General features: G+C 42.4%; 1 protein-coding gene across 1 annotated transcript; it reads right to left on the bottom strand.

The window, feature by feature from the left end:
• Positions 1-13,936: 13,936 nt before the first annotated feature.
• On the bottom strand, positions 13,937-16,443 carry LOC149180868 (putative 12-oxophytodienoate reductase 11). The gene is made up of 5 exons (XM_089418237.1): positions 16,110-16,443; positions 15,865-16,005; positions 15,487-15,617; positions 15,027-15,206; positions 13,937-14,805 (listed from the first exon to the last, which is right to left on the bottom strand). Exons 1-5 carry the CDS (start codon positions 16,214-16,216, stop codon positions 14,225-14,227), a joined length of 1,140 nt encoding a protein of 379 aa, XP_089274363.1. The 5' UTR covers positions 16,217-16,443; the 3' UTR covers positions 13,937-14,224.
• Between the last annotated feature and the right edge of the window lie 341 nt (positions 16,444-16,784).

Genomic DNA, 16,784 nt, shown 5'->3' with positions numbered 1-16,784 from the left:
TTGAATCATGATTCGGATTTTTGGATGTTTAGTTGGTGAAGTAAATTTTGAAGCGCACTTTGGAGCCATGTGAAAAAATGATGATACTCCTCTTTTTCCTCTTCATTACAATTTTTGAATCATTAAAAATAGATCTTCCAATCAAAAGTTATGCTACTTACTTTGGACACTAATTGGGTGCTTGACCTTTGTGCATGAGCCCATAAGAAAAGGCTATTGAGTACCGATGACAAGGGAGTGTCAAATGTTATAGTTGTCTTATATATATATATATATATATATATATATGGGATCCAATAATAGTACTTGGCCCATTATCTCGGGTCATTGACTAAGGAGGCTTAGTCATGTCGTTAGCTATACTACTTAACTACCCAAGTACTAGAAAGTGATCACCCTAAGTGTTATTTTGAATGTATTATAACAACAAGAGGGTCGATTAGCTTAGCTAAAGCTAGTTTTAAGTATATTTAGGGGACTTCATATATCCAAAGGTACATGGAAATGAAATTCCATATGCAATACTATCTAATGTGTTACTACTCAAATAGGTGCAAATAGGGGTTACAAGTGTTTCCAACTCGGTAAAACCATGTGTAGTTCACGTTTTATTTTCCACGGTCATAATTTTAGCCACTAAACAATATATCATTGTGTTATTTAAAGACACTGAAACACATCTATAAAAAATATTAAAATGATCTTGCTAACCCCAGAAAAAACTCTTTAAACAAGTAAAACATAACTAGTCAAAAGCCCTAACTTAAAGCATAATGAGTCAATGTTCCAAACTTCGGCACATCTAACTCACTATGACATCTCAATATTATGAAAATTTATGTCTAAAACTTCACTAAAAATGGTTATAGAAAAAAGTTCAAGATGACTCTTTCAAAATTGATTTTATAAATAGTCAAAAACTTTACCTTCCATAGGCTATATCTCTAAAAGTATAGTGAACCAAAACATGGAATGTTGATAAGCTATACTATGATATTTTTCCTTGGTTTGTGAAAGATTTTATGTGTAGAACTTCCCAGAAGAAAGGCTTATAGTGAAAATTTTAAGATGACTATTTTAAAACTGATTTTAGGATTAGTCACAAGTCCTATCTTCGATAGGCTATATCTCTGAAAATATAATAAACCAAACTTGAAATTTTGACCACCTAATGCTTGGTATTTTGCCTTAGTCTACTCAAAATTTTGTTATAAAAAATTTGCCCCCCCAACCCCCCTACCCCCCTTAAAAAAAAATATATAGTAAAAATGTCAAGGTGTTGATTGAAGAAATAAAACCCTATGATTATAGCTCTATACCAGTTGTTATGATCCAAACACTTGGAAATAATAGAAATTTAATGAATAGTCTACTTTGAGGAGAAAACCTCCTTCTACAATTAATCCTATGTATAAGGCAAAATATGATGATCTTAAAACTACATCTTCTTAATGTATATATAGAAAACAAAGGACACAAGTAGAATTAAAAGGTCTAACGAACCACGCTAAGATAACAATATAAATATAACTCACTATCTATTGCTTTACATGGGGCTTTATGCTTAACATGCATCTTTGTTTGGGCCTACCATTCTTTTTTATTAAATAATAAAATCTAACTTAATTTAAAAAATAAAAATAAAAATTACAACAACAACAAATAATAAAAAAATTAGAATACCACAAAATGTAATACATTTATTAATGAGAGTAATGTTCACTTGCTTTTTAATGAGGCAACCTCCAAATAACTCAAAACATTAATTACATTATACTTCATAAAACATATCATTACATTATACTTCTTTACATAATGACTTTTTACAAGGAACGGGGTTGTGTTGGACTAGGGTTTGCTCTGCATGAATGGCCATGAACCCTTCTGATGGGGTTTGCAGGCCGGTCCACGGCCCTGTAAACCCCCACCTGTACCCCTGTACCTCCACCTTTCTTGCTATTGGCTCGCGCGACTGCTCTCGGGTCCCCAGCGCCCCGTGATTCACCTTTTTCTTTTTTACCCTGCTGCACTCCGCGTTCACGCCCATTTCACCTAGGTTTTTTACTCCCCCCAGGGTTTACTGCGCTCCCTGTTTTGGTTCGAAGTCCCCGCTCCGCTTGCCGACAGCTCGCAGGCGTCGTTTTCACAGCTGCCGAAGATCGTGACCTGCAGCTAGACCTCCAACAGTATCATCCCAAACGGTTACTCCGCTGTCGGTGCCGACGTCCTGCGGTTACCTGGTTTCGAGGCTGTCCCTCTCAGGCGGTTACCTGTTTTCCGAGGAAGGAACTGCAGCTGTCACCATGGATTCGGAGGAGGTAGATTATTCGGAGTCCCCGCTGGCGGAAAGCTCCATCTGGCACTCCACGTTTGCCTCCTCAGGGGGTTTACACAGTGAGCACTTATCTGCTAGTCTGGAGCATCTGTCGCCCACCATCGACCCTTCACTCCCCACCTCCCTTTACCCTGGCGAACCCTCCTCCTGGAACTCATTTGCGGTCCCCTCTCCTGCTTCACTAGGGTTTCTGGCGGATTGTCTACAATCTTCCCCGGTTTCTGCTTCCCCACAGGCTCCGGTCAATCCCTCCCACCCCCCTCCCCCGATTACCTCTCTGGAGCTCCCCTCCCTCTCGTCAGTAAACCCTCCCATCTCTATCTCAAACCCTCCCTCGGGTCCCTCTACCCCCTCTGGTAGTTATCACGCGGTCCCTCCCCTCCCAGAAGCTTTCCCCTCTCTTGGGTCCATCCCCCCTCCCCCTCCCTCCTTCCCTCCCCCCGTGGGTTCTCAGGACACTACAAATCTGGGCCGTATGTCCTCCCGCCCTGCCAAGAAGCAGCGTTGTTTCAAATCTACTGCGGAGGACGTTTTCCTTCAGCTGGAAGAAGATATTCAGTGGGGCGACGTCATGGATCTAGCAGACTGTGTCCTGGTGGGTCGGATTAGAGGCAGACATGCTTCGGCTGCAAAATTAAAACAGTGGGCGACTGAGATTTGGGGACCATATCTTGCGGAGATGCCATCGGTCCAGACTTTTGTGCGAGGATGGTTTGCACTCCGATTTGCAAGAGCGGACCACACGAGCTGGGTTCTTTCCTCGTTCTGGCATTTTGAGAAAGCCCCGGTCCTCCTCAAACGGTGGACGCCCCTTTTCGACCCGGAGACGGAGCTTTTAGGCATTGGACCAGTTTGGGTCCGGCTCCCGGGCTTACCTCCGCAGTACTGGTCGGAAGATATTTTCAAAAGAATCGGGAATGCCCTTGGCACCTTCATGGAAACAGATAAGTCCTATATTGCATCAGGCTCTTTGGCATTCGCAAGGATACTTGTTCACATGGATACCAGGGGGGGCGTGCCTGAACATATCACTATTCAATGGAAAGCTACTTCTAGGAAGCAGAAGTTGGACTATGAAGGTATACCCTATAGATGCAGAAGGTGTCACCAGGTGGGACACCTATTCAGGGACTGCCCCCTCCTTCAAAAGTCTCAGCAGACTGCTCCGGGCCAGGAGCTACCCTCCTCTGAAGGAATGCCTGATCCTCCGGTTTCCGAGGCACCCAGAGCAGATAACATCATCAACTCGGATACGGTGGAAGCGCCCCAAGCCCCCCGCCGCAGGAAGCAGACATCTAAAGCGCCCAGGCCTCCATCCCCTCCGCTGACGCGTTCAAAGGCAGCAAAGGGAGCGGTCTTCTCCTCGGGTATGTCCACTTTTTCGTCTGCCTCTATTTCTCATTTTGCATCATTGAGTTTATCTTCGGCAGGCATCCCCCCCCCCATCAGGCTCCCTCCCCCCTCATCCCCATCGGCACAGGACCTGGTAAAGGTACCCTGTTCATCCCTCCTCCCTGTCGGCTCACTGTATGTTACCTGCCCCATCCCCGGACATACAGGCCATCCTTCTTTATCCTCCTCCCCCTCTTTCCCCCTCCCTTCCTTTCCCTCGCCGTCCCCCTCTGTAAACTCGTCTCCGAGATACCCTACCCGATCGTCCACAAAACTGAAAATCTCGGACTCCGTTGGGATGCCGGTGGATCCCCATCTCTTTTCGCCTAAGCAGGGGCGCGGTCGACCCTCCTCAAAATCGATTGCTCAGAAACAAACGGAGGAAGACATACTCCTTGGCAAACAAAAAACTCTTCCCAGGGCCCTTAGAGCGCAAGATACCCTCCCCCATCCCCCTCCATGATTATTTTGTCCTTCAACTGCAGAGGGTTGGCCAGCCCGGACAAAAAAATGGCACTGAAGCGACTCTTACTCTCAAACCCTGTGGACATTATCTTCCTACAAGAAACTTTATGCAAAGCAGACTCGGCATCCTCCATTCTGGGTTCATGGCTGCCTGGGTGGACTTTCTCGGCCATTGATGTCTCAGGCCGATCAGGAGGCATAGCTATAGGCTTCAAGAACAAATCTCTTATGCTAAAAAACATCTGGGGTGGAGGGGGTTTTCTGGGGGCAGAGATATACTCGAGAGACTTGGAGGAAAATCTCACAGTATTAAATGTCTATGGCCCCTGTGTAAACAGAGAGCATTTCTGGCAAAAGCTCCTTGGTTCCCCAATCCTTCAAGCGGAGAACATCATTCTGGGTGGAGATTTAAATTTCTCTATAGGGTTCTCCGAATCCTGGGGACATCTAGCTCAAATTGATCCCCTCTCTGATTACTTTGGGCAGCTACTTGAAGATCACCATTGGATTGATCTCCCTTCAGCTAAGCTCCAATACACTTGGAAGAACAACAGATCAGGGGATCAAAGCCTAGCGAGAAGGCTGGATCGTTTCATCATGAAAGAAGGGCTCTGCTCCCTTTTCCCTCGAGCTCGTCAATGGGTGGGAAGTGGAGGGATCTCGGACCATAGGCCCATTTTCCTGGAAATAGAAGCAAGACAACGAGCTCAAAATGCCCCATATAAATTCAATGCAACTTGGCTCCGGGATCCATCATACTTAAAGTTGATAACGGATTACTGGAATGCTCACCCAATCTCTGAGAATACGGACCCAGCAAATGGTTTGGTTAGAAACCTCACAGAAATCAAAGGAAAATCTAGAGAATGGGCGAAAACAAAGAGGAAACAGGATGATCAGATTCTCTCCCAGGCGGAACAAGCAATTGAGGCCCTTGAAGAAAATTCAGATGGAACCTATATATCTCCTGAACAGAAAATTTTATTTGAGGACCTAATCAAAAGGAGATCTCAGATACTCAGAGATAGGGAGGACTCTTGGCGACTCAGGAGCAGAGCCATATGGCTCAAGGAGGGGGATGAAAATTCAAAAAAATTTCACCGTTTTGCAAATGGGCGAAAGGCGATCAACACTATTTGGGAACTGAAAGATGAACAAGGACATCAAGTCAGCAGTCAAGGGGAACTTGCACATCTTGCATCCTCACATTTTAAGAATATATACAAAGCTCCAGGACAAGCAAATCTCTTGGAAATAATGAGGGTTGCAGAACTTTTCCCAAGATTTGTGGATGAGGATGAGGCGGAGGAGCTGACTAAAGATATCTCTCTGGCGGAATTGGAAGCCACTATCAAAGGTTTCCAAAAGGACAAAAGCCCGGGTCCTGATGGCTGGACTATTGAATTTTTCTCAGCCTTTTTTGAGCTTATTGGAAATGACATCCTCAAGGCCATTAACCACTGCTGCCACAATGGATCTATCCCCTCTAGCATCAAAGCCACTTTCATTGCACTCATCCCAAAATCTGATAAGCCAGTATCTTTTAATGACTTCAGGCCTATCTCGCTCTGTAATTGTCTCTATAAGATCCTGGCCAAAATTCTAGCGAATAGGCTTAAACCCATCCTTTCGGCCAACATATCCTCTGAACAATTTGCCTTTCTCCACAAGCGCCAGATCCATGAAGCAATTGGCACTGCACAAGAACTCCTCCACTCTATGAAGAGCAAAAACCTAAAGGGTATGATCCTCAAGGTGGACCTCTCAAAAGCCTTTGATAGGGTAAATCTTCTTTACATCAGAATGCTCCTCACTCACCTGGGTTTCCCTTACCTATTCATCAAAAGAATCATGTGCTGCATCTCTGATGTATCTTTCAGTGTCCTCCTAAATGGTTCCCCCACCCCTTTTTTCACTGCTGAAAGAGGACTCAGACAAGGCTACCCCCTATCTCCCCTACTTTTTTTACTCATCATGGAAGGTCTAAGTAGATTGATTGCAGCAGAACACAGAAGAGGTCGTATAAAAGGAATCAAAATCACAGACAACTGTTTCCTCACACATCTCCTGTTTGTGGATGATGTGCTAATTTTCTTAAATGGAGGTATGGCTGATTCATCGGCATTACATCAGGTTTTCGATCTCTTTCAGAAAGCTACAGGGATGGTAATAAATGTTCAAAAATCTACCCTTTCAGCGATCAGTTGTTCTCCACAAGAAGTCATCTATACCAGGAATCGCTTTCCTTTCCATATTCACCCAATGGAGGAAGGGCTAAAATACCTGGGATTCCGGATCAAACATGGAGGTTACAGAATAGCAGATTGGATTTGGTTAATCTCTAAGGTGGAGAAAAGAATCAATGTCTGGTATAACAGATACCTTACTAGGGCAGGCAGACTCATTCTAATTAAAGCTGTGCTGGAAGCAACGCTGGTGTACTGGATGTCTTTGGCGTGGATACCTAGGGGGATACTATCTAGGCTTCAAAAAATTTGCTGCAGATTCTTATGGAAGGGATCAAATCAAGGAAATCTCTTTGCCTGGGTTAAATGGGAATCCATAGCTAAACCGAAAAAATGGGGAGGATGGGGAATTAAGAGATTAGATTTTTTTTGCAAATGCTCTCGCTGCAAAAATGGGATGGCAACTCCTCACGTCCAATAGCCTCTGGCAAAAAGTTGTCTTGGAAAAATTGTTGGCATTATGATTCAAGTGTTGTCCTTGATGGCAACTCACTCAGAGGTTGGTACAGGTGCTCAAAGGTTGGTACAGGTGATGGCATCTTAATCAGAGGACAGATCTTAGTACAGCAGGCCAAGAAAGTTCATACACGCAGGTTCGTTAAGCCCAAGTCGCGTGTACACGCAGGTTGGCTTCAGTAAAAGGGTGTGTATGTGAAAAAGTACCTTTGGTCCATGGCGGTTAGTCCTTGGAAGTTGTGCCTATGGTTTCGGACCATGGTGTCTCGACGGGCGTGTCGATCCCTAGATTTGAGGTTGATGGTATTGTGTTACTATGGTTTTGGCTCTTGGTATTGAACAAGGCCTAAGGCTATATAAGGAGAAGATCATTAGGCAAAGTGATATGCATTGTGTGTCTGACGCAGTGAGAGGATCTGGTATTGCTAGTTATCGGTTCGGGACGTTTGGCAAGGGTCAGATCTGACAGCGAAGGCATAAGAATCTATTTCTATATCTGCACGCGGATTGCCTTTGGTGAAAGCGCGTATACACGCGGTTTTGGTACAGTGAAGTAGCGTATACATAATAAGATTTGATATTTCAGGTTGCTGCTGATTCTGGTGGTTGTTGCAGAGTTCTGGGCTCTGGTTTTGGTTCTGTGTACTTGATGACAGGGTTTCCATGATTCAGTATTGGGTTGTTTAATGAATTATGATGCAAGTTTAAGTTGATGATTGTATTGCAGTAATGTTTATTTTGTACTCTTGGATCCAGTCTGAAAATTGATGAAATGTGGTCCCTGAAGGTTGTAGGGTCAGCACCTACGTACTAGTAAATGGATCAGCTAGTACAAGAGCTGAGGGGGTTGTAGCTCCCTTCCAGAAGTAGTTGGAAAACGAGAGAGGGTTGTAGCCCTCTGCAGGTTGTAGCCTGCGTACTAGTAAAGGACTGCACCAGTACATTGTAAAAGAAGTTTCTCATTAAAGAAGAAAGAGACGAATTGCAGCAGGTGGTTTTCACCCACATTGGGTTTCCACCTTATATCATGGTGTTCATGTGTGTGGCTCTTGTGTGATGTTCTGTTCTGTTATACTGCACCTGTTTACTGTTAAATTGCTTAATAATGTTCTGATGCATTTACTGAAGATTAAGCTAACTGAATTATAAGATCTCTGGGTATACGCTAGTTGCATTAGACACAGTAGCGTGTACACGTAGGTTCACTTAACTGAAGTCGCGTATATGTTTCTGAGTATGAAATTGAAAAGTTTTATCTGATCTGACAATACTGATTCACCCCCCCCCCCTCTCAGTATTATTTCCAACAATTGGTATCAGAGCAGGTCCTTCAGAGGAAGCTTGATCGCTTGAAGGAAAAGATCCATCAGTATGGCTAATCAAGAAAGAGAGGCACACATCAGGCCACCAGTCTTTGACGGGAACAATTTTACTCACTGGAAGATAAGAACCATTGCATATCTACAATCACTTGGAACATAAGTTTGGGGAATCGTAGAAGGAGGATACAAATTCCCATCAGCAACTCCTACAGATCCAGCAGAGAAAAAGCAATATGAGCTCAATGCCAAAGCAGTTACTGTCCTATTGAGTACTTTGACTCAATCAGAATTTATGAAGATCATGCATTTCAAATCAGCTAAGGAAATATGGGACAAAATCGTTACAAGCTACGAAGGAGATGATCAGGTAAAAAGAGCAAAGCTTCAAACTCTCAGAATCAGGTATGAAACTCTTAAGATGCGTAGTAATGAAAGCGTAGCTAATTATTTCCTGCGTATGGATGAGATTGTGAATTGTATGAGGGATCTGGGTGAAGAATTTGAGGAAGTTGTCTTAGTTGAAAAGGTTTTGAGATCTCTGTCTACTAAATTTGATTCTAAAGTATCTGCCATAGAAGAAAAGGAGAATGTGCAGAAAATCACCATGTCACAGCTTCACGGGATCTTAACTGCTTTTGAAATGCGACAAGAGGTACCACCAGAGGCCGCATTCGAAGTGTCAAAGGAAGAAGATGAGGTAAATTTTGTCAAGAATCTTGAACGGGGAACTGGACGGTTCAAAGGTAAGCTACCTTTCAAATGTTTTCTATGTGGTAGAGTTGGTCACTATGCTGCTAGATGTCCTCATAACAAAGGAAAGATATCTGAAGAAGATGGTAGAAGCTATTATACCCATATTAAAAGTTCATTCAATGATAGTGAAGATATTAGAAGTCTCATGGCACATAAGAAGAAGAATGCTCCATCCAATAATAGCGAAGATATTAAAAGTCTCATGGCACATGAAGAGAAGAATGCAGAAACTGAAGAAGTTGCCAAATTAAAAGAACAATTGGAGACAGAAACCAGGGTAAGAGAGAAATTGCAGGATGTAGTAAAGGATCAAAGCATAACTATTCAAAGGCTTGAATCAAAGATCCTCTCTCTAAAGGAAGATCTTGAAGATCAAGAACATGAAGTGATCAAACTAAAGCGACAAGTGGAAGAAGGGAGAAAAGTTGAAGAAGACCTAAGGAAGCAGTATCTGAAAAAGGAAGAACAACATCAAGTTGAGGTAAATATCTTGAAAGGTAAACTAGAAGAAAAGGATAAGCTTTTACGATTTCAAGATAGTTCTAAAGTCTTGGATGATATTCTTAATAGTCAAAGATCTCCTGCTATCAAGACTGGTCTTGGTTTTCATGAATATGTTGAAGGTGAATCTAGTTCACAAGGTGAGGCAAGAAACTCTAATGAGAAATCTGAAATGCTCAAGGAACTACCAAGGAAAGAAATTCCTCAAAGAAGATCATTTATTCCTAACTATGGACGTGATAGACGATTATTTCCTCCACTGAATAATGTTGAATGTTATGTATGTCATAATCTTGGACATGTTGCAGCCAGATGTAGAAGTAGAATGGTTCAAGAAAGATCATCGCATCCCAGGTATTTCAGAGGGTATTGCTTTGCCTGCAATGCATATGGACACAAAGCAATTGATTGTGATAGAAGGAACATGAAAAATATAAGGTGTTATACATGCAACAACTATGGGCATAAAGCAAGGGAATGCAGGAGCAGATTTCAAAATTCAAGACAAGAGGACCATACATCATCACAGTTGCAGGAATTAAAGAAGACAGAGACAGAAAGGTGTGGCATAACTCAGTCAGCTGACATAACAGACACAGGGGAATCTGAAAGTGATGAAATTCAGTATTCCATCCTGCATACGCTGATATAATGAAGACAAGTCGCGTATATACGCAAGTTACAGGCTGCAAAGTCGCGTATATGGAGAAAGGGCAGCAGAACAGACCCAGGTTCAGTCATGGTTGGCTCAGGCTCAGGGGGAGCAGAACAGACTCAGGAAATGGTTCAGACATGGTTGGCTCACACTCAGGGGGAGCATATTCTTCAAATAATTCATTGTTGGCATTATGGTTAGAAGTTGATGATACAACATGTTGTTTGATCAAAGGAATGGTAGTGCAGGCTGATGCTTATGATACAGATCTGAATGGCTGGTCTTAGAACCTGCATCTGCTCAGGGGGAGCGTGGATAGATTGGTACACTTTGGCATAAACAAAGGGGGAGCCAAATCAGAAACTTCAGCATGTACTCAGGGGGAGTATGGACAGCAGTATGGACAGCAGGAGGTATACCAAAGAAGAGAACATCTTGGTCCGCCCTTTGCCCTTGATGTCAAAGGGGGAGAGTGACTTGGTGTGGTGGTTGCCATCAAGTCCAAAGGGGGAGATTGTTGGCATTATGATTCAAGTGTTGTCCTTGATGGCAACTCACTCAGAGGTTGGTACAGGTGCTCAGAGGTTGGTACAGGTGATGGCATCTTAATCAGAGGACAGATCTTAGTACAGCAGGCCAAGAAAGTTCATACACGCAGGTTCGTTAAGCCCAAGTCGCGTGTACACGCAGGTTGGCTTCAGTAAAAGGGCGTGTATGTGAAAAAGTACCTTTGGTCCATGGCGGTTAGTCCTTGGAAGTTGTGCCTATGGTTTCGGACCATGGTGTCTCGACGGGCGTGTCGATCCCTAGATTTGAGGTTGATGGTATTGTGTTACTATGGTTTTGGCTCTTGGTATTGAACAAGGCCTAAGGCTATATAAGGAGAAGATCATTAGGCAAAGTGATATGCATTGTGTGTCTGACGCAGTGAGAGGATCTGGTATTGCTAGTTATCGGTTCGGGACGTTTGGCAAGGGTCGGATCTGACAGCGAAGGCATAAGAATCTATTTCTAGATCTGCACGCGGGTTGCCTTTGGTGAAAGCGCGTATACACGCGGTTTTGGTACAGTGAAGTAGCGTATACATAATAAGATTTGATATTTCAGGTTGCTGCTGATTCTGGTGGTTGTTGCAGAGTTCTGGGCTCTGGTTTTGGTTCTGTGTACTTGATGACAGGGTTTCCATGATTCAGTATTGGGTTGTTTAATGAATTATGATGCAAGTTTAAGTTGATGATTGTATTGCAGTAATGTTTATTTTGTACTCTTGGATCCAGTCTAAAAATTGATGAAACGTGGTCCCTGAAGGTTGTAGGGTCAGCACCTACGTACTAGTAAATGGATCAGCTAGTACAAGAGCTGAGGGGGTTGTAGCTCCCTTCCAGAAGTAGTTGGAAAACGAGAGAGGGTTGTAGCCCTCTGCAGGTTGTAGCCTGCATACTGGTAAAGGACTGCACCAGTACATTGTAAAAGAAGTTTCTCATTAAAGAAGAAAGAGACGAATTGCAGCAGGTGGTTTTCACCCACATTGGGTTTCCACCTTATATCATGGTGTTCATGTGTGTGGCTCTTGTGTGATGTTCTGTTCTGTTATACTGCACCTGTTTACTGTTAAATTGCTTAATAATGTTCTGATGCATTTACTGAAGATTAAGCTAACTGAATTATAAGATCTCTGGGTATACGCTAGTTGCATTAGACACAGTAGCGTGTACATGCGGGTTCACTTAACTGAAGTCGCGTATATGTTTCTGAGTATGAAATTGAAAACTTTTATCTGATCTGACAATACTGATTCACCCCCCCCCCCCTCTCAGTATTATTTCCAACAAAAATATATTGCACCTGAAAGTGTCTTCAGTTGGATCCGCAGGGAACATAGGGGAAGTGGTAATCACTCCATCATCTGGAAAGTTGTCCTAAACTCTCTTCCTCTAATCAGGGAGGGCTTGACTTGGAGAATTAAGCAGGGAAACTCTGTTCGCATTGGTGTCGACCCCTGGATTGGCTGTGGAAACATGCAAAGACTATCAGAGCGGCTCCTAACACATCTAAGGGATCAAGGAGTCACGCACATTGCCCACATTGCTGACCATGGAAATTCTGGTTTCCTCCATCAAGCTTGGAGGTCTTCCCGCGATCTCCACATTCCGGATCAATGGAGACAAGAATGGAATTCTTACACTGAGGCTCTCTCACAAGCTCACATCAGAATATCGGAGGGAGAAGATGAGATTGTCTGGGCCCATGCAAAATCAGGAACATACTCCCCAAAAGAAGGTTATTTGCAGCTAATGCAACATCACTAGCCAGACATCTCACAGCCATGGTGGAAATCAATCTGGCATCTAAAAGCCGCCCCCAGAACTCGGCTACTCATGTGGGCTATACTCTCCAACAAGATTCCTACTGGGGCAAATCTGATCAAAAGGTCCTTCTATGGCCCCTTCTGGTGCCATCTCTGCAGAAGTAACGAGGAAGATACGGAACACTTATTTCTCACCTGTCCGGTGATTCTTGAATTATGGTCACTCCTCTCTTCTCGTTCCCCCTCCCTTCACCTGTGGCAAGGCCAGACTATCGCTGAGGCTTGGGGTAACTGGCAGTTACAGCACTCAGGAAAAGACAGGAACATACCTCTCCTCATGTGTTGGTCAATCTGGATCGCAAGAAATAGAGCAATTTTCGACCAAAAAATCCCACACTGGCCGATCACCATTGCCCACATATTAGCAGACCTCGCTCTCATTCCTGATGATCCTCCTCCGGCCCTCCCTCGATCCATCACCCCTGAACTCATTGACAAATCTTTCCCCTGGGCATACTTTGATGGCTCAGCCCAAGAGGATGGCTGTGGGGGGGGAGGCATTCTTTTCTTGCGTGAGAACCATTCATTCTCGCTACAAATTCCACTGGGAAGAGGCACAAACAATTATGCGGAACTCTCCACTGCAAAATTTCTCATATCCTTTGCACTAGAGAAAGGATGCACAAAATTACAACTGTTTGGTGACTCAATGATTGTTTAGAATTGGCTAACAAGAAAATCAAATTGCACTGCTTTCTCTTTGAGACACATCCTGGATGAGGCACTCAGACTAACAGATGCTTTTGAACATTTTGACTGTCGACATATATACAGGGAGCGCAACACTCGGGCGGACTACCTATCCAAACAAGCAGTGCAGAGGCAAGAAGAGACCTGGTTAATACAAGAAGATCGGGATGGTACCTTCTTTCAGCACTATCACAGACCCTTTGTTGAACAGGCACAAAGGGATGCTCACATTTGAAAGGGGTCCCAACATGCATAATCTTACTGTTATTTTGTTTATATGCTTTTATTTCTTTCTGGTTAAAAGACTGTTATGGACTATGGTGATAAAAACAAAACTATTATTATTTTTTGTAAAATTTTGGGCAGCAAGCTACAGCTGCACAATGATGTCTGAACAATGAAAACTCTATGCTGTTTATCTTTTTTTGATCTTATACCTCTCCAAACTCCCTGCGTGGACAACAGTTTGATGAGAGGAGAGAATACAATCTAGAATATCTGGTTTTTCTAGTGGCTTGGAACAATGACAAGTCTATTTTGATTTTCACTGAGAGGCAAACAGCCTCGGTATGCATATGCATAGCATCTACAAAATGTAATTTCTTATGATTAATAGAAATTGCGACTTTTTCTACGGGAAAAAAACTTCTTTACATAATTCTTTCTACCTCTTAAAAATATTAAATATGAATATTTTTTTTAATAAACAAAACTATTTAATAAGCTTTTGTTATAATTATTCTTCACATGTAAACATGAAATTTATATATCAAAGATGAATTCCCTACCCAACAACCTATATATCATGAGACTTACATTTATATATGAAAGATGACTTCCCTACCCAACAACCTATCTATCATGAGACTTACATGAGACTTACATGTTAAAGATGACTTCCCTATCAACCACCTATCTATCATGAGACATGATAGACTTACATGTTAAAGATGGCTTCCATACGCAACAACCTATCTCTTTGGGCACCTAGAATAAAAGCCTAACATAATAATAGCAACACAGAGTTCTGGAGGAGTGAAGCTATAGAAATGGATAATCTGTGTAACCAACCACAGGATCAGGAGTGTAGAAAGTGTCTCTGTTGTATTTGTTGAGAGGTGCATTTAACTCAAATCTTCTAGGCAAATCTGGGTTGGCCAGGAAAAGTCGACCATAAACTACAAGATTAGCCTTGCCATTCGCAATTGCTGCATTTCCATCTTCTCTGTTATAACCTCCTGCAACTAAGAAGTTTCCCTTGAATGCCTTCTTCATTGGGAGTAGACTCTTGTTTGTTGCAACAGAGTCAAATGACGTTACCAGTCTGGGCTCTACATAGTGGGCATACAGGATGTTGTATTTATTTAAAGCCTCAGCCATGTAAAGCCCCAACGCCTCAGGATCGGAGTCATTGGAATCTAGATATTGTGTAAATGGAGAGAGGCGTATTCCCACTCGCTCTGCTCCAATTTCATCTGCCACTGCTTCAACAACTTCCAGAGGAAACCTGCACCGGTTCTCCAGTGACCCACCATATTGATCGGTCCTGTTATTTACACCATCTTTCATAAATTGCTCAAGAATATATCCATGAGCACCATGAATCTCAACACCATCAAAACCTGCCAGAAAACCACCAAAACTATGAATGGAAGAAGGGAGCAATTCCCTGGAAAAAAACTATTTTGATGTAATGTGAATTGAATCCGTTAAATTCAATGTGATTGATATGAATAACAGAAAAAAAGCCAGAGTTAATTCTTTGGCTAAGAAAAGCCATGGGATCTGTTAAGAAAAAAACTTGAGATCTTCCTGTGGCTTATGAATTATTTGTGCCAATCACCTGCTTTGATAGCATTTCTGGCAGCAAGACGGAAATCATTAACAATAGGTGGAATCTCCTCAGCTTTTAGAGCTCGAGGAGTGGAAAAATCTGCATAATCCTTGCCGTTGGGTAGTTGAACCTGTCCTGATACTTTTCGATCTGATGATGAAAGGGGAGACTGGCCATTGGGTTGATAATCTGCATTTCATAGATCCAATCAGCCATCTTAATTTAAGAAACTGACTACAATTGTTTAAAAAAACTGACCTAATGCAAATTTATTAGGTCAAGAAACTAAGAGTTGTCACTACCCATTTTTCATTATGAGATGCCATGGCCAAATGAAGCCAACAACCAGTGACATTATAGTGGAAATCATTCTTTAGAAGCAAATCAACAGAACCCAATCCACACATATCTGTCAAGTGGGTACATGAAAGGAATTAATGGATAACCAATGCAAAGCATAGATACTTACCCACATGAGAAACCCTTCCAACGTGCCAAATCTGACAGAAGAAAACGCCTCCTTTCTCGTGGACAGCATTGACAATGGGCTTCCACGCCTCGACCTGCTCCTCCGTCCAAATTCCAGGCGTATCCGGATACCTGTCAGTTGCACATTTTATTATGATTTTTATATGACAATTCAATTTTTTTAAAGTAATGGCTAACTGGACAAATTTGATATATGAGATTTTTTTTGTTGAAGGTAGGAAAAGATCCATTATTATTTTTTTTTTTTTTTGACTCTTAACCATTAAACTATATAGTGTTAATCATAAAAACTCGCAACAAGCACTTGAGTTACTCTAACTACTGATGTGGGTATCTGAGAGAGAAAATGTTAGCCTACCCTTGGGCAGAGTCGGAGACGCCAGTAGCTTCTGTAATGAGAAGACCTCCAGGGCTGGTTCTCTGGGAATAGTATAAAATTGCATGTGGTTGGGGTATGTAACCGTAGGATCTCTGTCTGGTCAACGGTGCCAAAACCACCCTGCCAAACCCCTTGCAGCATTAACAAACTGAAACTTACAATAAAATAAGAAAATCTAACAGAGGAAATGAGAAAAGGGTCATCAGAAGATTGATGATTGATACCTATGAGACAAGCTGAAGGAACCCAACTGGTAAGGTGTCATCAATGGGATCTTCTGCTCCTGCGGGTTTGATTGACTTTCTTCTGCGTTATGTTTTCCACCTTCCATGATGGTTCCTGTTCTTTCTCTACAATGAAAGCGATTGAGCTCCACCGATTTCGAAAAGCAGGTTGAACGCTGGATAGATTTATTGTGTATCGACTTGGGGGATTATAAAGAATTGCAATGTAAGTTCTATTTGATATGACTAGCGTCATGGCGCCTGAATGGTTGACAGATTCATGGTGTACTCATGCTGCTGAATGCTCGACAGACTTCTGACGCATTCACGTATTGGGTTATAAAGTATTTCAGTGCAACTTAAAATATATATCACTAACGTCATGGCTGATCAAACATTTAACCAGAGGCTCCATATGGATGGATTATTTTATGACAGATACTTTCGTAATAATAAAATTACGAATTTTTTTGGTTTAATTATTATATCATAATTTATAATTATTTATCAACGGTGCATTAAGATGGATGAAGTTTTAGACCAGGTTGGATTTGAAGATTCAATTTTTGTACATATTATAAAGGTGTCGTTTTATTTTGGTAGACCTCATGACAATATTTTAGAGGTAGATCCGCCGTGTGGTGGTAGTGGTGTTTGAGGGCTGGATTTTGGTTT

This window comes from Pinus tabuliformis, chromosome 3_2 (genome assembly GCF_031772625.1).
Source record: "Pinus tabuliformis cultivar Carrire ecotype Pingquan chromosome 3_2, CPIR1, whole genome shotgun sequence".
Classification (NCBI taxonomy): Eukaryota; Viridiplantae; Streptophyta; class Pinopsida; order Pinales; family Pinaceae; genus Pinus; species Pinus tabuliformis.
Note: the sequence above shows the minus strand (reverse complement) of the source record. Positions and strands in the feature narration are given on the sequence as shown.

What these genes read in the sequence shown, in the direction of transcription:
- LOC149180868 (XM_089418237.1), bottom strand. Translation starts at nt 16,216, where the DNA reads ATGGAAGGTGGAAAACATAACGCAGAAGAAAGTCAATCAAACCCGCAG. An exon ending in TCCTTCAGCTTGTCTCATAG is followed by an intron (nt 16,006 to 16,109) that starts GTATCAATCATC and finishes GGGGTTTGGCAG; the next exon opens with GGTGGTTTTGGCACCGTTGA. An exon ending in CAGAAATGCTATCAAAGCAG is followed by an intron (nt 14,806 to 15,026) that starts GTGATTGGCACA and finishes GTTTTCTGGCAG; the next exon opens with GTTTTGATGGTGTTGAGATT.